Consider the following 22,366-nt stretch of genomic DNA (forward strand, 5'->3'; position numbering starts at 1 on the left):
TGGCTGTACTGCCTTGGCTCTCGTGGCAGCCATTTTGGCTGAACTTTCACACTAAACCCCGCCCCACAACTAATGCCATTCTTCTGAGCTGTGCTTTCTTGTTTGTATATGCCTTTCTCTTTCTCTCTTTTTCCTCCTTCCTCGTCACCTGGATCGGGGAAGGCAAAGGAACCGGAGAAGCACACGTTTTGTCAAACAAACAAACAAACAATTAGTTCTAAGAGAGTGCATGTTCTTTTAATCTTTTACTTCTGTGAAGTGTTTTAACAACTGTTTTCATGAAGAAAAAAAAAACCTGTTGACAAGAATAGCGCTGCTCATAAATCACTGTAATAAGGGGACTAATAAAAAGAAAGAAGAAAATTAAAAGATTTCTAGAAGAAAACAACTTGGCTGGATGTGTGCTTCCCACTGTCTGTGTGTCTCCTGTTGTCTTCTCTTTGCCTCATGTTCTAGTCTGTCCTCCCCCCTCCCCATTAATGAACAAATGTCCCTAATGTTGCTTAAGGTCACAATTCAGCTCCGGCTCTGCACTGATCTTTCGTTCACCTTGCCAGTGATGTATCCAAATCTCAGGATGGGGGATGCTGCTTATGATGAAATCGAGGGTTCTCTCTCCTTCCCAAACCATTTATGAGCTGAGCCCACAACAACCCCACTGAAGTTTGCCCCCAGCATATAACAGATATGCTGTCAGCCTGCCCTCTTTGCTGATACCCTTGTTTCTTACCTAATCTGTCCTTGCAAGGGGGGAACCAGTGGGAGAGAGGATAGTGACAGAGGTGGGAACCAGTGGGCAAGAGGATAGTGACATATGAACATAAGAAAAGCCATGCTGGATCAGACAGTACAGTACCGACACAGAAACAATACTGAGACCGAGATAGCAGCCTGACACCAATGTCCATCAAGTCCAGCAGTCTGTTCACACAGTGGCCAACCAGGTGCCTCTAGGAAGCTGACAAACAAGTCAACTGCAGCAGCATTATCCTGCCTGTGCTCCAAAGCACCTAATATAATAGGCATGCTCGTCTGATCCTGGAGAGAATGGGTATGCATCATGACTAGTATCCATTTTTACTAGTGGCCATGAATATCCCTCTCCTCCATGAACATGTCCACTCCCTTCTTAAAACCTTCCAAGTTGGCAGCCATCATAAGAACATAAGAAAGTCCCTGCTGGATCAGACCAAGGCCCATCAAGTCCAGCAGTCTGTTCACACAGTGGCCAACCAGGTGCCTTTAGAAAGTCACAAACAAGATGACTCCCTCACCACATCCTGAGGCAGGGAGTTCCACAGTTTAACTATGCATTGTGTGAAGAAATACTTCCTTTTATCTGTTTGAATCTCTCACCCTCCAGCTTCAGCAGATGACCCTGTGTTCTAGTATTATGAGAGAGGAGAAAAGCATCTTCCTGTCCACTCTTTCCATACCATGCATAATTTTATAGACCTCTATCATATCTCCCCTCTGACAGAGACCACCACAGTGTTTAAAGACTGGAACTCCTGGTTGTGCGCAAGAAAATCTCCATGATGAGCAGCATGGGAATTGTAGCTTTCAGTTCACTGGACTGTGAATCACAGGAAAATACAGTTGTCATGTCTGGGGGCTCCAGGACCACCCCTACCTTGACTCAGGGCTTTTCTGCATTCTCATTTTCCTCGCTTGTAAGCTCCTATTTCTTCATGGAAGGAGGTTCTGTTCTGCACATGTTTTGCTCTTTCTAGTGATCGATGCAATTCTATATCGGTTTAAGTCTAGCATATCTCCCTGCAGATTTAAACTGCAGATTTTTATGCTGGACATAAACCAGTGTAATATCAAAATGACCACTAGAGGGAGCAAAACAGGCCAAACAGAACCCGCTCCCCTGAAGAAACAGGAACCGACAAGTGAGGAAAATGAGAATGTGGAAAAGCCCAAAGACAAAACGGGGAGGAAGAAGGTGGAGAGGGAAGCTACAGAGGAAGCAGCTGCTCTGTCATGTGACCATTTCCTTTAACCCAGAAGAGATCTTCCTTGGGACCCATGGAATGCTTGTGAATAAAGGTCTACTTGTGAGCAAAGCAAGGGAGGCAGGAAACAGGTGAGGCTGGAAAGCAACATATAGAAGGGAGAGGAAGGGGGAGTGTAGGAGCTTTGTGGAATTTGAGCAGGCTACAGTCCTCTGAGGAGGAGCCAACCTTCCTAAAGCCAACCTTCCTAAAGGCCACTAAAAAGCCCTCCTCACTTTTCATCTCTAAAATGCCCTTTAAAAGGCAGCATTGTACCTTTTTATAAAACAAATAAGGTGAACAATTAATGGTTACATGTGTGGCCTTTCTTTGGTGCTTTTTTTAAATATTAAAAGGACACGGTGAGTAATTGACCCGAAACATTCCGGGACAGACAAGACCGATGACTGAGCCAACTCGAGTTGGTGCACATGTGTGTTACTTCAGCTGTGAAGCCAGGAGAAAGGTGGGCTCATCCTGCCGCTGAGGGATGCATCATAAGCTTTCTCTTTTTGTATATCCTCACCCTGATGCACCTGGGTAAACCTCACAGGAATCTGTTGCAAGAGCCGGTCAAAACCTAGCAAACCAATAAAGTTTTATTGAAATTTCTCAAAAAAACCAAAAAACAAGTACACATAACAAAATCATTCATTCCCTTCCATACCGTTTAATCAATCTTCCAAGGGGTTCATTTTATACTTATCATTTCTTAAGTACAAAGGAAAAAAGAGAAATACCAGATCAGCGGTCTATTGATACAATAATAAATCTCAAATCTTTAAAAGCCTTATTAATTGTCTCAACCATTTCTTTTACTCAGTACTTGGCTAACAATCACTATTTACTACTCTATATCAAACTGCTTCATACATCCATTATTTTATTATCCTTGTTTTACTATTCTGCTTTCCTAATAAACACAAATATTCTGCCTCCCCTCTTTATTAGGTTAAGGTTTCAGTTTAGAATATTCAAAATATGGTTTCCATTTCTTCTGGAATTCATCCCGACGATCTGCCCTTCACCAAATTTGATAATTTTGCCATCATATTCTGTCATTTTATCTTGCCATTTTCATAATTCTGGAATATCTTCTTGTTTCCAGGTTGATGCCAACGTTATTCTTGCTGCTGTAATCATATAACTGAACAGGTCTCTATGATTCCTGTCTATCTTTTCCGGTTTTATTCCCAGCAACATCGATTCTGGATGTAGTGGAAACTTTAACTTGTTCTTGTTCGGTCTCATATTTGAGCAAGCGTTTGTATGTTTTGGCCAGGATATGCTCCGATTCCTTATGAACCAAAGCCTCAAATTCTGTTTCTTCTTTTAATTTGCCTTGTGAAAAACAATCTTGCCTAAACTTCGCAATCATTTGATTTACTCATCGTTCTTAATGAGATGCAGCTTAGGATCTGGGCTTTTCTACTTCAGAGTGCAGGTGGGAGCTCGCATTACCTTGTTCTCCTTAAAAAGAAAAATTCCCTCCACATGGGAAAAATGTAGAGAAGGCCTCTTGCCCACCCATTTCTCTGACATGCTAGTTTTCTGGGTGCTATTACAATGACTTTGAGCGGGGGGGGGGGGGTTGGACTAGATGGCCTGTGTGGCCCCTTCCAACTCTATGATTCTGTGTCACCACATTAATCTTTGTCTTCATCACATACCAATTTGCTTGCCAAGCAACCAAACAAACTTTGCATTAAGGGAGAGGGGCGAAGGCTGGATGACTCAAAAGACCTAAAAGCCATTGGTCAAGAACAAACGTGGATGTGAGGAAGTGAACAATGTCTGGCACAGCCATTCTGCAGCCCTTGGTGGGCTTTTGTTACTAACGCATGTGCAGAATCAATGAGGGGGGATTTTTTTCCAAGATAAGACTCAAGGACAACAATAGAGGTACAGTGCATTTAGGTTAATAAGCTTCAGTCACCTGAAGTTTACGTTTCTGTAGATGTGCTGAGGAGCCCCGTAGCGCAGAGTGGTAAGCTGCAGTACTGCAGTCCAAGCTCTGCTCACGACCTGAGTTCGATCGCAGTTTCAGGTAGCCGGCTCAAGGCTGACTCAGCCTTCCATCCTTCCGAGGTCAGGAAAATGAGTACCCAGTTTGCTGGGGGTAAAGTGTAGATGACTGAGGAAGGCAATGGCAAACCACCCCGTAAACATATTCTGCCTAGTAAACGTCAGGATGTGGCATCTCCCCATGGATGAGGAATGACTCGGTGCTTGCACAGAGGACCTTTACCTTAGATGAGCTGAGGCATAGTTAAGCCTTGCAGATTGGTACATAGTTGTATTAAGAGTATTGGCAGAGGGAACTGTTAATTCCAGCATGACAGCGCATGAAATTTACTGCAGTGTTCAGTCCCTTCAGTTCATTTACATTGTCTTCCCTTCTTGCAGATACAGATGAGCAAATGTTACAGATACAGATGAGCAAATGTTGTCCCCAAAAAAAGTCTTGATGCAACCATACACATAATTGCACTGAAATTCTTTTTGTGCGGTGTTTTACAAATGTACACCTGTATTCATGTGTGTTGGTAAAAAAAAGTCACGCTTGATCTACAAGCATGTAGATCAAGATTGGTTTTTTGCAATGTTTTATCAATGCATGCCTGAACAATGAAAATATGGAGCGGGGGGAGGCACAAATGAACTGAAGGGAGTACAAGCGGTAGCAAGTTTTGTGTGCATGAAATTTGAAAACCATGCAAAAGGAAAACGGAGAAATCCTAATTGGGGAGCAAAGTTCAGATGAGAATTCCTATTCTGCATAAGATGGCAGAACTCTGGTTTGTTATGAATTCTCACACATACACACCCCAAAAAAGTAATCGCATTTGTCCATGAACTCAATTTCAACAACTTCACATTCTGTACATTCTATTAATATAGCAATGTTGAAATCGGATTCCCTCTGGTACTGAAACGTTTCTCTTTGGTAGGGAGGGGCTGTGGCTCAATGGTAAGGCATCTGCTTGGCATGCAGAAGGTCCCAGTTTCAATCCCTGGCATCTGCAGTTAAAGATCTAGTAGTAGGTGATACAATAGTCCTCCTTGAGACCCCAGAGAGCTGCTGCCAGTCTGAGTAGACAATACTGACTTCGATGGACCAAAGGTTTGGTTCAGCATAAGGCAGCTTCATGTGTTCAACTGTTTGTGTGTCGCCAGTTAATACCCAACTTATGCCCATTTCTTCTTGTACACAGAGTTTGCCTCTTTTATTCTTCCTAGATCCTAGGGGGCATTTTTGGCAGGTGGTAGCACCCAGAGAAAGCAAAAAAGCCTAACTTACAAACACATTTTGCCCCAATACTTTTGGCATCCCTTCTCATTCCTGCTGCTTCTAACTGGAAATTTCTGTTTTTTAACCTCCCTTCTTCCTGGTGCAAATCAAACCCATAGTGCTTTATTTTCATATGTCCCGCCACATAGAATTTTTCCTTTAAAATGCCCTAATTTTTTCCCCAAAATTAGTTATGCATCAATAAATCACCGCTGTACATTATGTGCATATTATACTTAAAAACATACACTCTCACAACACACGATTTATTTTTGTAAAATGTAAGTTGCATATGAAATACCAACGACAGTGAAGACCACAATGCTGAAGCTGTTGGCAAAAGTTATAGATAAATATAAAAAGAACCAAAGCAGGGAACCTGTGTTCCTCTCTGTTTTGCAATCAGCATTAAACATAATGACCAACTGTGAGGTCCTTTCCCCCAATCAGTTTCATAAATGAAAAACTACCTTGGTGGCTGAATCAGGAGCAGAAAAGTGGCAGAGGGAGGGGTTCCCCCCTCCTTTCTGCCATTTGTCCACATACAATTACTCCCCAGCTGACTTCACACCTCGAGGGGGAAAGCTATGGGGGTCTCATTTTATTACCTTCTCCATTGTGTGAATAAAAGCAGTTTGGCAGTGCAATTTTGAGTGGATGAACAACGTGAAGAAAAAGGGTCCCTTCACCACCTGAATTTTGCCTCTAGGTTGCAGCATCTTCAGCTGATTTTTAACTAACACTGTAAGCCACCCAAGGTGTCTACTGATGTGGTGGAAGCACACAGAGAATCGGTTCATCTCTTCAGCTGTGTGTGTTTCAATCCTCTGTCTTCAACAGGAATTTATATTGGTAGACGTAAAATTGTTTTCTGTATATTGAGCATATTCAAAGATCTGCAAGAGCTGGTGTAGATAGCCCCTTGTCACTAGATTTGGTACCCCCATGGTGAATTCTCTCCCCCCCCCATCCCATCTGTATTGTTAGGTAGAACTCTTCGTTTGACTTCTGACCAGCACACTGCCTCTCCATACTGGCAGCTGGCAGCTTTGTATAGTGGTTAGGAGCGGTGGACTCTAATCTGGAGAACTGGGTTGGATTCCCCATTCCTCCACATGAGCCGTTGACTCTCATGTGGTGAACTGGGTTGGTTTGCCCACTCCTCCACATGAAGCCAGCTGGTTGACCTTGGACTAGTCACAGTTCTCTTCGAACTCTCTCAGCCCCACCTGCCTCACAAGGTGTCTGTTGTGGGGCAAGGAAGGGAAGGAGATTGTAAACCAGTTTGATTCTCCTTGAAAGATATAGAAAGTCGACATATAAAAACCAACTCTTCTTCTATTGAGCGGGGATGGGTTGACTTTTAATGGGATTTGAAAAACACATGTGATGAGTTGGTAGGGTAATGCACCATGACCTGCCTTGACTGGGTGGCCCAGGTTAGCCCGATCTCATCAGATCTCAGAAGCTAAGCAGGATTGGCCCTGGTTAGCACTTGGATGGGAGACCACCAAGGAAGTCCAGGGTTGCTTCTACACAGGCAGGCAAGGGCAAACCACTTCTGAATGTCTCTTGCTTCGAAAATCCTGTGATGTTGCCCTAAATCGTCTGCAACTTGATTGCATTTTCTACCACTAGTGGACCATGGAGATGCTAACCCCTGTGGCACATATCAGATGAGACAGGAACTTGCACATTAGAAAGCCATGCTTCAAATAGACCAGCATCAGGGCTCAGCACTTTGGGGCAGCTGCCAAGGCCTGAGTATCTCAGGAGGGTCCATTACCAACCCCTGACTTGCAACCACCTGCCCTGTTGTGCTAGGCATGGGTAGCAAGATTGGGCCTTGTAGCAAGCTTGAGTGCCCTCCATGTCTACCCAAGCAAGTGAGCAGTTACAACAGCTTGGGAGAAATTATATGCTGCTGTCAGACATTTGCCTGCTCTCTCCTTCTGCACAGTGGTGGTTACTGCTGCATATAGCAGCCATCTCCATTCAGTGAATGAGCAACCCTCAATGCTGGCACTAAGAATTAGATTTTCGAAAGGTCGCTCCATCCACATCTGCTAGCCTTGGTGACTAAAGGGAACTTCCATATACAAAGGCAATTGACCTCTGAACATCAGCAGCATTGGGGGAAGTCATAGGGCACTTAATGCACACAGCCCAAATAATGCACTTTCAATCCACTTTCAATGCACTTTGAAGGTGGATTTTACTGTGTGAACTGGCAAAATCCACTTGTAAACAACCGTTAAGGTACACTGAAAGTGCATTGAAAGTGCATTATTTGGAAATGCCCGTAGCCTCTGGGTCCTGCTTGTTGGTCCTCCATGGCAACTGGTTGGCCCCTGTAAGAAACAGTATTTTGAACTAGTAGTTCAGCAGTGGAATGGGCTGCCTAGGGAGGCGGTGAGCTCCCCCTCATTGATAGTCTTCAAGCAGCTGCTGGACGAACACTGGTCAGGGATGCTCGCGGCTGATCCTGCATTGAGCAGGGGGTTGGACTAGATGGCCTGTGTGGCCTTTTCCAACTCTATGAACTGGTTGGATCAGCAATCACCAGCTGCCTAAACACCAGCAGCCACAGCTGCTTAGCTTATTTTCTGAATGAGAAGAAAAAGAGTTGCTTTTTATAATGCCAACTTTCTCTACCACTTAAGGGAGACTCAAACCCGCTTACAATCACCTTCCCTTCCCCTCCCCACAACAGACACCCTGTGAGGTAGGTGCGGCTGAGAGAGCTGTGACTAGCCCAAGGTCACCCAGCTGGCTTCATGTGTAGGAGTAGGGAAACAAATCCAGTTCACCAGATTACCCTCCGCCGCTTATGTGGAGGGGTGGGGAATTGAACCCGGTTCTCTGGATCAGAATCCACTGCTCCAAACCAGTCAAATGGGATGGAGCAGGATGTGGCCACAATGTTCTTAGTGGTGAAGGGGGTACCAAAACAGGGAGCTGACCCTGACTGGGGCAAGAAGAAGGTGCTCACAGTGGTCAACCTCAACAGCACAGCAAGGAAATGGGCAGCCAGGGAAGTGAGTCAGCACAGCTGTAGCCATAAGTGTTGGAAATGCTCCTGTGGTCCACAGCAAGGTGCATGTAGGCCAGTGCTGTTTCCAAAAGAAGGCAGCCAGATGGTTAGGGTTGGCAACCTCCAGGTGGTGGCTTGAGATCTCCCGCTATTACAACTGATCTCCAGGTGACAGAGATCAGTTCCCCTGGAGAAAATGCCGCTTTGGCAATTGGACTCTATGACATTGAAGTCCCTCGCCTCTTCAAACCCCGCCCTCAGGCTCCACCCCCAAAATCTCCAGGTATTTCCCAACCCGGAGCTGGCAACCCTACAGATGGTTGCGGGAAACACACAAACAGGACAAGAAGATGGCAAGCCTTACCTGTCTGTCTCCCAGCCACTAGGGCTCAGAGATACACTGTCTCAGTACATGCAGGCTCCATTTATTATTTGGCATATTTATGCATTGCCTTTCCCTTTTGAAAAGCTCAAGCAGATCATAGTTAAAAATACATTTAAAAAATGATATATAAAATCAGGAAATGTGCAGAGCCAAACTGGGAGAGTCAAAAATGCTTTCTGGGATTAAAAATAAACATTTTTTTTTTTACTGTTGTTGGAAGGCCTCTTGCAAGGGGGACACTTGCAGAGAAAGGGAGAGTGACTTCTAAAGAGTGGGGGCGGCTGCCTGAAAGGTCTTTGAGTGGGTTCCAAGGAGAGGACATCGACTACAGACGATCCCTACAGGAGAGCTTCCTCCGCTGAACTATATGTCTAGTCCCCATATAGTGTGTCTAAAACAATGGTCCTAACTATGTCTTGTGGCAATGAGTTCCATATATTATACACTGGCCATTTATGCATGGTCAATTTTGATGCTTGCTCAAAGCTCTTTTTTTAAATGCGACTTTAAAAATGCCTATTCACAGTCCTGACGCAAAAGGAGAAATTCCACCCCCCCACACTCGCCTGCTCCTTTGTTCCTGTTTGCATAGCCATTAGCATGTGCATAGCTAACGCGCCGCTGTTATTTTGCATAGTTCCTTCAGGGGATTATTCACGGCGGGGGTGGAGCAAACACCAAAGGTCGCGTTAAAGGGGCTCTTTAATGCGAAGCAGGCTTGTGCTGGCTTCGCAGTCACTTCCAGAATGACGGTTCAGCGTGAAAAATTCAAAAAAATATGCGGGGCAATTGAGTCTGGAACATGCTGCTAATTACCAAGCATAAATTGCCACTGTGTACTTCATTTTAATCTGCCTTGAATCTACTGTTCCTCTGTTCCCATGAACTCCGTGGTTATGAAAAGAGGAGTGGGGAGGGGAGTCTGCCTAACCACTTTCTCTGCACCATTCATAATCTTATAACGCGATTATCATGGCCCTCCTTGACTGTCCTTTATATTTTGGAAACTGAAGAGCCCCATACCCTTTAGTCGTATGTCACAGGGGAGGGACGCCGAGCTATCGAACATTTTGATTGCCTTTTTCACAACTGAAAGAAAGATCTTCGAAGCAGCCCTGATATACCCTGAGCAGGGCTGCCGGAACCTCTTCCCCCTAAACTGATGAGGCAATGGATTTACAGGGACTCTCGCTTGAAGCCATGGCTTTCCAAAATGATCTTGCCGTTTTCCAAACTCTGCTGCCCCCAGCCATAAGACTTGTCATTCATTACCTGCGTGTGCTTTCAGGTGACTGTATCCCAAACCCTTGTATGAATGGAGGCACCTGCATGGAAGAAGGAGACCACTTTGTGTGTCTCTGCCTACCAGGATATGGAGGAGACGCTTGTCAGATAGGTGAGTAGAGCTGACACCCGGTTTTGATTGATTCTAAAGTCAAGAGCCCCGTGGCGCAGAGTGGTAAGCTGCAGTACTGCAGTCAAAAGCTCTGCTCACGACCTGAGTTCGATCCCGACGGAAGTTGGTTTCAGGTAGCTGGCTCAAGGTTGACTCAGCCTTCTGAGGTCGGTCAAATGAGTACCCAGCTTGCTGGGGGTAAAGGGAAGATGACTGGGGAAGGCACTGGCAAACCACCCCGTAAACAAAGTCTGCCTAGGAAACGTCGGGATGTGACGTCACCCCATGGGTCAGGAATGACTCGGTGCTTGCACAGGGGACCTTTACCTTTTAAAGTCAAGGTGCAAAAATTTCGACGAAAAGATTAGAAAAATCCTCCCCAGACAGATATCTTTCCACGTATTTCTAGTTTAGGAATGAGCTGCTTCCTCCAGTTCAGTTCCTTCTATCGGGCTGGATCCTGCAGACCCATTCCATCATCAGCAATGCTTTTCAGCAATGTGAGCCAGCATGGTGTGAGAGCCAGCATGGTGTCGTGGTTAGGAGCGGAGGACTCTAATCTGGAGAACCAGATTAGATTCCCCACTCCTCCACATGAGCAGCGGACTGGCTGAGCAACCCTCAATGCTGGCACTAAGAATTAGATTTGTGAAGGGTCGCTCCATCCACATCTGCTCGCCATGGTGACTAAAGGGAACTTCCATATACAGAGGCAATTGACCTGAGAGCCAGCGTGGTGCAGTGGTTAGGAGTGGTGGACTCTAATCTGGTGAACCGGGTTGGTTTCTCCACTCCTCCACATGAAGCTGTTGGGTGACCTTGAGCTAGTCAAAGTTCTCTCAGAACTCTTTCAGCCCCACCTACTTCACAAGGTGCCTCTCCAAGGTCAAAAGGTCCTGACTGCAAAAAAATATATATCATTTTAAATTATTTTCTTTTTCTCTCCAGATCTGGAGAAATGCAAGCCCGGCTGGGACAGCTTCCAAGGCTTTTGCTACAAGCACTTCCCTACCCGGCGGAGCTGGGAAGACGCTGAGACCCAGTGCAGGAGCCACGGAGGGCACCTGGCTAATATCATGACCCCTGAAGAACAGAGTTTCATCAACGGTACGTGAAGATCCCGGCACTCTGTCACTGGTGTGGTGTATATTAGGAGTGCCATATAGTAATCCATAGGATTGCCAACCTCCGGGTACCAGCTGGAGATCTCCTGCTATTACAATGGACCTCCAGCTGATAGAGATCAGTTCACCTGGAGAAAACGGCCGCTTTGGCAATTGGACTCTATGGCATTGAAGTCCCTCCCCTTCCCAAACCCGGCCCTCCTCAGGCTTTGCCCCAAAAATCTCCTGCCGGTGGCGAAGAGGGACCTGGCCACCCTAGTAATCCAGGAGGTTCTGTTTTTGGGGCAGACACTATCATTCTGCTGGTGGAGATAAGTAATGCAAACTACCTGGCGTCTATTTCGACACACAGTTTGCTTTCCATGGGGAAAAATAATTATCCATAGCAGGATGCACAAATTATTGTGCAAGCTAGCATGTGTGTTAAGAATCAGGGTGGCCATCTAAATGTAGATCCCGCTGACAGCAATGGACAGCGTGCACACTTAGTTGTGTATCTGGGTGCATCCCATTGAAAGCAATTGACAGAATCTGACTTTTGATGCATGCTCTAACGCATATCTGATTTGCACCTTGTCTGAGACATTTGGTGGAGTTTCTAAGTGTGTGTGTGTAGAAAAAAACTGAAAAACTCCGAAGAGAAAAAGGGTGAAGTTCCACACAGATGCAGTTTCTTACCCCTTCATAATATCAAGTGGTACATCTTGACTTGACTCTTTTGTGTTCTTGAATAGTAAAGGAGACGTACTACAGTTAAGGAATGCATGTTAAGTTTTTATTTTAATCTTTTTATTGGATTGGTTTTATTACTCATTGCTGATCTCCGTAGGCATATGATACAGAATATTATTTATCTATTAAATGTCTATTCCACATGCTGTATGTATCTGAAACAGTGCTGGCTCTTCTCGTATACTATACTATGCTGCCGTCTAGGGTCATTATATGGTATAGCAGGGTGAGTGCTTGGGAGTCTTCCGGGTTTCTTAAGGGAAATAAAATAATTTTGCACTCACTGGTTCAACTCAAACGTTAGTGATTCAAGTGAGTTCTTTTCAATGAAATTGCAGCTGCGGATGAACTTTGACAGAAAAGATGTCAGTATTCATGTCTGGTTTTCACAGTTTGGGGGTAAAATAGCCTTCCCTCCCCCAATGTGCTTACTTTAAGGTTGACTGTGAAGAGACTGAAATTGTGAAAGATTTTCTATTCCTTGGCTCCATCATCAACCAAAAGGGAAACTGCAACCAAGGAATCAGAAGGAAGTTGAGACTGGGAAGGGCAGCCATGAAGGAGCTAGAAAAGATCCTTAAGTGTAATGATATGTTGCTGGCGACCAAGATCATGATAATTCATACCATAGTATTCCCCATCACTGTATGTGTATGTGTATATATATATGAAAGTTGGACAATGAAGTAAGCTGACAGGAAGAAAGTTTATTTCTTTGAAATGGGGTGTTGAAAGAAAGTTTTACAGATACCATGGGACGCCAAAAAGACAAATCAGTGGGTTCCAGATCAAATCAGGCCTGAATTCTCCCTAGAAGCTAAAATTACCAAACTGAGACTATCGTACATTGGTCACATTATGAGAAGACAAGAGTCAATGGAAAAGACAATAATGCTAGGAAAAGTTAAAGGCAGCCGGGAAAGAGGAAGACCCAACTTGAGATGGATTAACTCAGTCAAGGAAGCCACAGCCCTCAGTTTGCAAGATCTGAGCAAGGCAGTTTGACAATAGGATGTTTTGGAGGTCATTCATTCATAGTCAGAAGCAACTTGAGGACACCTAACACACTCATGCACAACCAGCGCTTCTGCTGTTTGATTATTCTTTAATTATGCTGGAGGTGTCTCAGAATAACCATGCTGGGTTGGAAAGTAGGAGATAAGCGATCAAGGAAACAACAAAGGGAAAGATTCATTCCACAGTTTGGAAACGTTTGATTTATAGAAAAGCACTTTGCAGTCAGACTGTGGTTTTCTTTATCCTGCAAACTCTTTTTTGTCAACTTCAGACTTTGCTTTCTTGCTGTTTTACCTGAACCTTACTCCGCAAGTGCTAAGATTTCTTAGGCTGCTTCCACATGGCGATGATTCTCTGTGTTGCTTTCATTGCCACTGAAAATGCAGAGCCATTTGCAGTGGCAGCAGAACATCCATTCTAACTGTAGCTGAAGGAGTCAGCTGCGGCACACGAAAGCTCATACCCTGCCAGAAATTTTGTTAGTCTTTACGGTGCTACTGGACTTTTCTACTGCTATCCATATGATCAGTGCAGCAATGCATTTCCCCTGCCACTCCAACTCTCTTGCAGCTTCCCTTTCCCATTCCTTTCCAATCAATTTGGACAAAAACCTGTCTGCATTTTTCTTCTTATATCTCCACAATGAAAAGAGCTAGAGATGTACTTTCCCTATAAAATGAAAAAGCCCTCCAGTGGGAAAATGCCATGGGAAGGGCTGACTGCAGGAAAATGTTGCCAATGTGGGTGGAACCTTAAAAAAATGCACCTCCTCATCTAGACAGCATGCAAACATGTTTGGACTGCATTCTTTCTGAAAAGGTCATAGCAAAAGCAAGTTTGCATAAAATAGCAGAACTAAAATTTGGCAGAACAGCCAAGCTCAAGATTGGGAGGGGGAAAATATCCGAGTTCCTTCAACATTAAAGAACCCTCCCAAGCCCTGAAATTTGGCAGAGATGTGCAGCCCTAAGTTTCCTGTAGCTCCCTTATTCTTCATTGAACTACCGTCTACTTTGTATTCCAGATCAATACAAGGAGTACCAATGGATCGGCCTGAATGACCGGACAATTGAAGGGGATTTTCAGTGGTCGGATGGCAGCCCTGTGGTAGGTGATGCTTGCAAATGCTCCCGTTGCATGCGGATCAGTGGAAAACGACCTAAATTTAAATCCAGGACCCTTCCAAGTTCATTTAACCGTAGAATACTGTTATCCAGTCAGAGCTCATTTTCCAACATATCTTACCTTCTGGGTCTCCTGGTACCAATTATCTCTTCCATAGGGGAATGTGCCAAAATCCTGACACAAAGTCCTGTGCTTTCAATCTGGTGGTGCATGTGAGGTTCTGTGGGCTAGGGCGTTAGAAAAGGAACTAGCTCCCCCGCCCCAAATAACAAGGAATCTCAGGAAATTTTTCACATGATAGTGTTGAGCTGCACCCGTTACAAATCAGGCCTGAATCTCAGAAAAGTCTAGGCTCAATCCATAATACTCTCAATAATGCAAGCCCTTTCTATATGATTCAGTAAATAAATAAATAAAAAAAACCTGTTCTGGGATTTAATGCTCCTCCTAGTTCTAAGGTTTCATTTCAGATGGAGATGAAGGTGAAAGAGTTAAGCTAACAGTTCTCTTTGTGGAACAGATAGATTATGAGCTTGAGTGTGGAGAAAGAGAGATATGGCCGCCCACATAGGTGTCCTTGGAGAGAAGGAGTTGTTAGATTTTTTTTCATATAAAAATCTGATAATTTAGCAGAGGTCAGGGTCACAGAAGGTTTTGGGACTCTTGATTAACATCACTTCTCCCTCTCTTTCTCACTCACTCACTCACTTTCTCTTTGGCAGCTTTATGAGAACTGGCATCCTGGGCAGCCCGACAGCTATTTCCTCTCTGGAGAGAACTGTGTGGTGATTGTGTGGCATGACGAGGGGAAGTGGAGCGACGTGCCATGCAACTACCACCTGTCGTACACCTGCAAAATGGGACTGGGTAAGCCCTTAAGCACCTTGTGGGCCTTTTGGGGCTGTTGCCCATTGGCTAAGAGTCGCCGCAAAAGCTGATCTATCCCACAGGTAGTTAGAATCTGTCCGGCGTCCATAATACGTGTGTGTTCCGAACAATCAAGAAGTCTGAGAATATATGATCATTAAGTTGATTGTGAAGTGTGTGCTTAAGATCATAAACAGTTAAGCCAGTTGCATAAATTATGCTCAGTAATAACTCTGGGCGGCATTATATTTCTTTGAGAGAAGTATTGCGCTTTTGAGAGAGGCAGGGATTGTGAACTGCAGTCAAGCCAACTGTAGATAATAGCACTCACATGTGATCGCACACATATGAGGCTTCCTTGTCCTGAATCAGACTGTTGGTCCACCAAGGTCAGTATTGTCTACTCAGAGGGGCAGTGGTTCTCCAGGGTCTCCGGTCAAGGACTTTCACATCACCTGCAGTGCTAACTAATCTGGGGATTGAACCTGTGACCTTCTGCACACCAAGCAGATGCTCTGCCACTGAGCTACGGCTCCTCCCCAGCACAGCCTTGTAATGGTTAACGGGGTGTGAAGATGCACCTCCATTTCTGCAAAATCAAACCAGTCTCCCGAACTAGCATGTGAGAAGATGTAAATACCCATGGAAATACAAAGACTGATTTCACAGGCCCCACAATTAGGAACATGTTTCCCATCAAGCCTTTCTAATAATGCATATTATCTTGTGGAACTCACTGCCACAAGAAAATTGTCTCATGGCCACTAGTGTAGATTTTTTTAAAATAAAAGGATTGGACAACAGGATAAAATGGAGGAGAGGAGGAGAATGTAAGCAGCTTTGGGTCCATGTTTTGGAGAAAGGCAGGGTACAAATGAAGTAGTTTTTTTAATGGAGAATAGTTTCCTCAATGCCTGGTAACAGAACCTCCATGTTTAGAGGCAGTAAACCTCTAATTACCACATTTTCGAACTTGATTTCATACTAGTCAAAAGCAACACTAGCTGGGATTTCAGGGTTTTGGTCTTTTTTTTTTTTTACATTAGTAGTTTATTTTTAAGGTGTTCTCGTCTACTTTTGGCTTTAAAATTGCTGTAATTTCTCCTTAAACTGTTGGGAATGGATTATAGCATGACTGATACGTTTTAAAAAATGACAAAGTTAAATGTCTCCTCCCCCCCCCATCCCCAGTGTCTTGCAGCTCACCCCCAGAGGTGGCGAACTCCCAAATATTCGGCAAACCAAAGCAACGTTATGAAATCAATTCCGTCATCCGGTATTCGTGCCAAGAAGGGTTCACCCAACACCACTCCCCTGTCATCAGGTGCCAAGAGGATGGCCGGTGGGAACAGCCACAGTTCACCTGCATCCCAAGTGAGTCTTTACACATACATGGGGAAAGCTCAACCTCCTTTGGTCTATTTCGTTGGTATTACAGACGTATCTTGTTATCAGGCGCTGAGAGCTTCAAATAGGAAGCAAAACCTAGGCCCCTTACAGAGAAATGTCATCATGATCTCTAGTTCTACAGTGCCACCACACACTGTACCCGCACAAAGATAAACAGGTCTCTGCCCCCAAGGTGCTTACAATCTAAGCGTGGTGTAGTGGTTAAGAGCGGTGGTTTGGAGTGGTGGACTCTTATCTGGAGAACTGGGTTTGATTCCTCTCTCCTCCACATGAGCGGCAGAGGCTAATCTGGTGAACCCGGTTGGTTTCCCCACTCCTACAAATGAAGCCAGCTGGGTGACCTTGGGCTAGTCATACTCTCTCAGCCTCACCTACCTCACAGGATATCTGTTGTGGGGAGGGGAAGGGAAAGGTGATTGTAAGCCGGACGGCATATAAAAACCAACTCCTCCTCCTCCTCCTTCTCCTCCTCCTCCTTCTTCTTCTAAAATTGACACTGGGGAAGACCACAAAGGGAAGGGAGGCGAGGGTAGCAGGGGATGAACATGAATGGATGCAGTGAATTTCTACATGCATGCTCCACTAATGAGCTGTGGGATGCTCCGCAATAACATGTGTGTTGCTTTATGCTCAGTCAGCCCAGAGAGCCTCATTGTCTGGGGCAATTCTATTGAAACTGTCAGAAGCTCTCCCAGGAGGAGAAGGGTCTTCCCCAATACTGCTATCCTTTTACATAGAAGTCCTAGGGATTGAACCTGATGTTTTCTACATGCAAAGCAATGTAGATTAGACTAAGGCCATTTATTCAGGGTCAATTTTGATGCTCACTCAAAGCTCCTTTTTTAAATCCGTCCTTTAAAATGCCTATTCACAGTCCTGATGCAAGAGGAGAAAGTCAAACAAATTCTACCCCCTCTTGCCTGTTCATTTGCATAGCCATTAGCTATCGTCGTTTGCATAGCTAACCGGCAGCTGTGATTCTTCATGCTTCCTTGAGTGGATGCTTCGAGGCGGGGACGGAGCAAAAAAAAAAGGTCGCTTTAAAGGGGCTCTTAAGAAATGCAAAGCAGATATGTGCCAGCTTCACAGTGACTTCTGGAATGACGGTTCAGTGGCCTAAACCCATAAAACCTGGTGCAACAGGTGTATTCTGTTCTGATGCTTTTTCATCCCACCTCTTCTTCTCTTTCTATTCCCCCCCTTCTTTTTCCTCTCTAAAGGGATACGCCAGTTCCAGGAATGAAGAGCTATCTTAGACTGTCCATCAGCTTCGATTCACAATCCAAGTCAGGAGTCTGGACAAACCAGCAGGAAATGACAATGGTGCCTTAAAGTCCTTACTCTTTTTTTTTATTATGTGTGTATATATAAAGAAATTCTAATAACTAAATATTTCCTTTAAAAAACAACAACTCCTTCTCAGCGGCAAAATAAAATATAACTTTGTACTTTGTGCACAGAGTATTCTTTGTCCTCGCAAAGGCAGTTGGAATTTATGATTCACACTCGCTGATGGATTCTGAACACTGGAAATGGCTTTGCTACAGAGCTAGACCATTCGTGGCCATTGTTGACTCCTCTGAGTGGCTGCAGCTCACATATTGAAAAGTATCTCCCCTCACCTGCTACCTATAACTGGAGAGCAGCAGAGGACAGGACTCGCAATAATGGGTATAAATTATGGGCGGAAAGGTACTGGCTGGATATTAGGAAAAAAACATTTTACAGTAAGAGTCGTCCAACAGTGAAATCGGCTGCCTAGGAAGGTGGTATCCTATTTGCTGTCATGGTGGACAGAATGGCTTTTGACCTTTGGATGGGTAAAATCAATTGCTGTTGCAACAGGCCGGTCCTCCCCAGCCTAACCTCAAGGGCTAGATTAACAGAGGAATTTTTGGAGCAGTAGCTTAATATGTCACAACAGTGCTCTTGCCGTACAATTGTCTGCTGGGCATAGGCTTGCCAGGCCACAGGTGGCAAGCTCCGGGAGAAACTGGAGGGCGGGGCCTAGTGCACCAACACTGTGCTTCATACATGCATATGGATACATGCATGCTTACTCATGAATGCACAAAGGAAGTGATACGCCAACAGGGACAAGCTGGGGACCACTGGACCACTGTAAGGCACGGTGACTTGTTGCACACCCCTTTTCCATTTGTAAACAGCTGGGGATACAATTCCTCTGGAGTAATTGCTTTGCTTTCAGAGGCATTTTTCACACATGCAGTATGTTTCATTTGATTTCTCATTGCTTGGTTACTGAAGTCTTGCAGCTGGTTTATTCTAGGCGTGAATGGGCTTCAGGGCTGCTGAAAGTGGCCTTTTAGCCACTAATTCCCCCACTCCTAATGTTCCTCATAAAAAGCCCCTTAACTGGATCCACCAACTCCAAACAAAAGATCCACCAACTCCAGCATCCTGTTCCCAACAGAAATCAGCTAGATACATCCAGGAAGCCCCCAAAAGGAACCTGAAGCAGCAGCCCTCACATGAACACATGAACACATGCAGCAGCCTTATACTGAATCAGACTTCTTGGTCCATCAAAGTCAGTATTGTCTACTCAGACCGGGAGCAGCTCTCCAGGGTCTTAGGCTGAGGTCTTTCACATCACTTACTTGCCTAGTCCCTTTAACTGGAGATGCCAGGGATTGAACCTGGGACCTTCTGCATGCCAAGCAGATGCTCTACCACTGAGCTATGGCCCCTCTCCTGTTGTTTGTCTCCAACATCTGGCACTGTGAGATATACTGCTTGTGTACGTGGAAGTTCTATTTTTAGCTATCCAGGCTACTGATTGATAGGCCATCCCAACTCTTGTTTTATGGTTAGGAACCTCATCCTCGTTTGTCCTCAGTGAGATTCTTAGGACTGGGTTGTTGTGCTGTGTGTTATTTGCCATCAACTTGCTTCCAACTTAGGGTGATCTTATGAATTAATGACCTTCAAAATGTTGTATCATTAACAGGTCTTGCTCAGGTCTTGCAAACTAAAGGATGTGGCTTCCTTCATTGAGTCAATCCCTCTCATTTTTGGTCTTCCTTTTAGCCTTTTGAAACTTAGGAAAAAATTCACAGTATATATTGCAATACAGATTTGGGGAGAGCCAGTTCCACCATGACAGGGTTTATGACCCGGGTGATGGGGAAAGGGCCAATGTATTTAGCACTGAGTTTATGGCACGGTTGGGTGGAACGGAGATTTTTGGTGGAAAGGTAAACCAAAGCACCCACTTGCAGATCACCCCCGGGGGAGCGATGTTTGTCAGCTTGCGCTTTGTATTTACGTTTGGCCCGGTCGAGGTTGCTAACGAGCCAGGGCCAAGTGGTACGGAGGGCGTGTGCCCAGGAGGCAATGTCGGGGTTCCCCTCCCCCTCTACATCATTTGCAGGAGCGATGGGACTGAAATCTTGTCCATACACAGCAAAAAATGGGCTAAAACCTGTGGATTGATGCATGGCATTATTGTAGGCATATTCTGCTAAAGGTAACAGTTCCACCCAGTTATCCTGGTGGTAGTTAACATAACAGCGTAAATAACATTCAAGTACAGCATTGACACGTTCAGCTTGACCATCGGTTTGAGGATGGTATGCACTAGACAACCCTTGTTCCACTCCCACCAACTTGAGGAAAGCTTTCCAAAACTTAGAAACGAAACCACTTCCGCGGTCACAAATTATCTTACGCGGAAACGAATGTAAGCGAAAGATATGCGTCACGAAGAGGCGGGCCAGTTTCTGAGCAGAGGGGATCCCTGCGCATGGAATCAAATGTATTTGCTTAGAAAACAAATCAGTAACAACCCACAACACAGTGTTACCCCCACTGAGAGGGAGATCAGTCATGAAGTCCATAGCAATCACTTCCCAAGGTTTGCTGGGCGTTTCAAGAGGTTGTAGCAGTCCCGGGGGTTTTCCCTGCGATCGTTTCGCAGCGGCACAAACGGGACAGCTGCGGATGAAGGAGTCAATGTCGGAACGCATTCCCCCCCACCAGAACTGTCTGCGCAATAAGTGAAGGGTTTTCAGAAACCCAAAGTGCCCAGCTGTTTTGGCTCCATGAGCTAAATGTAAAACGTCCTTTCGGAGAGCTTTGGGTACATACAATTTCGAGTCCTTGTACCAGGAGCCTCCTTGTTCCAAAACACCAGGAGGTAGGGTATGAGCGGTGCGTTCTAAAAGGCACTGGTCCCGAAGGACAGTTAAAAAGGACTCGGAGATGGGGATTTTGGAGGGGGCCCCCCCGTCGGCCATGGAGATTTTAGAAACAGTTTTGGGGCTAGTGCTTACGTGCGGCGGCGCGCAGACTGCAGGCGGCTGGGCGGTCGGAGGGGTAGGAAGGGCGGGAACTCCGGTTTGTTGCGGTGGCGGCTGGGCAGTCGGTTGGGCTGGCGGAGCTTGTACGTTGGGTAAGGTGTGCTGATGCTGGGATCGAGTTTGCACAGCCAGCATAGGTAGAGCCCCACGTTGCATAGGGGTGAACAGAGAGTTGGTGGGTCTTTCGAGTTTTACCGGATATTGTGGTAAACGGGAGAGGGCATCCGCGAGAACGTTCTGCTTCCCAGGGACGTGCTTCAGGGTGAAAGAACTCCGCCCACCGTTGTTGTTTCGCCGATAGCTTATGGGACCCCGTGAGGGCAGCTAGATTTTTGTGATCGGTCCAAACCTCAAAGGGGACTTTAGACCCTTCCAAGAATTGTCGCCATAGAGTCAGTGCATGATGAACTGCTGAGGCCTCTTTCTCCCAGATGGGCCAGTTTAATTGAGCGTGCGCAAATTTTTTTGAAAAGTAAGCGCAAGGGTGAAGAAGACCATCCGGTCCTTGCTGGAGGAGAGCCCCTCCCATGGCTACATCGGAAGCATCGACTTGCACAATGAACATTTGATTTGGGTCTGGGTGCTGTAGCACCGGCTCCGAAGTGAAGAGGCGTTTGAGGGCCAGAAAGGCGGCTTGGCATTGCTCAGTCCATAGGATTTTTGCGGAGGGCAAGGCAGCCGAGCTTACTTTTCCCTTAGTTTTCAGTAGGTCCGTAATGGGTAGAGCCACCTGGGCGAAGTTAGGGATGAATCCTTGATAGAAGTTTGCAAATCCCAGAAATTGCTGTACTTGCTTCCGGTTGGTGGGGGGAGTCCAATCGAGGACGGCTTGGACTTTGGCGGGGTCCATGCGAAGACCTTGGTGGGAGATGATGTATCCCAAAAACGTGAGTTTGCTTTGGTGAAATTCGCACTTAGCTAGTTTTGCGAAAAGTTGATGGTTACGCAGGCGTTGCAGAACTTCCTTGACCAGAGCCACATGTTCGTCCATAGTTTTCGAATAAATGAGAATGTCATCTAAGTAGACCACCACCCCACGATATAGAAGGTCATGTAGGATTTCATTGATGAGTTGCATGAAGACCCCCGGGGCCCCTTTTAATCCGAACGGCATCACAAGGAATTCATACATTCCGAAACAGCTAGAGAAGGCAGTGAGGTGCTCATCCCCTTCGCGGATACGGACTCGGTAGTAAGCTTCCACCAAGTCTAATTTAGAGAACACACGGCCTTCCTGTAATTGTCCCAAAATATCGGATATTAATGGGATAGGATAGGCGTTGGTCTGGGTAACCGCATTGAGCTTTCTGAAGTCAATGCACAGGCGAAGGTCGCCCTCTTTTTTCCGGACGAAAAACGCGGGGGCCGAGTTTGGGGCATTCGAAGGGCGAATGAACCCTCTGGCGAGGTTTTTGTCCAAAAAGTCCCGGAGGACAGTGCGCTCGGAGGCGCTCATAGGGTAAATTTTACTCTTGGTTAATGTGCAGTCCTTTACCACTTCAATCGCACAGTCTGAGGCCCGGTGGGGGGGTAAGGCATCACATTCCCTAAGGTCGAAGACATCTTCAAAGTCCCGGTATACAGCGGGTAGAGCCGGTGGTGCTGGGGCAGTAGAGGTTAATGCTGGAACGGGCGGATATAGCAGAGCAAAGTTTTGCCGAT

The 22,366-nt window shown here is 45.6% G+C and overlaps 1 protein-coding gene across 1 annotated transcript in view; it reads left to right on the top strand.

Moving 5' to 3' along the window:
- The window catches only part of BCAN (brevican), a 35,941-nt gene extending 18,292 nt beyond the window's left edge, over window positions 1-17,649 (top strand). Inside the window, exons 8-13 of the mRNA XM_056853456.1 lie at window positions 10,000-10,107; window positions 11,056-11,214; window positions 14,005-14,087; window positions 14,828-14,972; window positions 16,164-16,346; window positions 17,603-17,649. Of these exons, the coding sequence (XP_056709434.1) occupies window positions 10,000-10,107; window positions 11,056-11,214; window positions 14,005-14,087; window positions 14,828-14,972; window positions 16,164-16,346; window positions 17,603-17,625 (701 nt within the window). The 3' untranslated portion in view covers window positions 17,626-17,649. The remainder of the gene's footprint in view (window positions 1-9,999; window positions 10,108-11,055; window positions 11,215-14,004; window positions 14,088-14,827; window positions 14,973-16,163; window positions 16,347-17,602) is intronic.
- The last annotated feature ends 4,717 nt before the right edge of the window (window positions 17,650-22,366 follow it).

This window comes from Euleptes europaea, chromosome 7 (genome assembly GCF_029931775.1).
Source record: "Euleptes europaea isolate rEulEur1 chromosome 7, rEulEur1.hap1, whole genome shotgun sequence".
NCBI classification, from domain to species: domain Eukaryota; kingdom Metazoa; phylum Chordata; class Lepidosauria; order Squamata; family Sphaerodactylidae; genus Euleptes; species Euleptes europaea.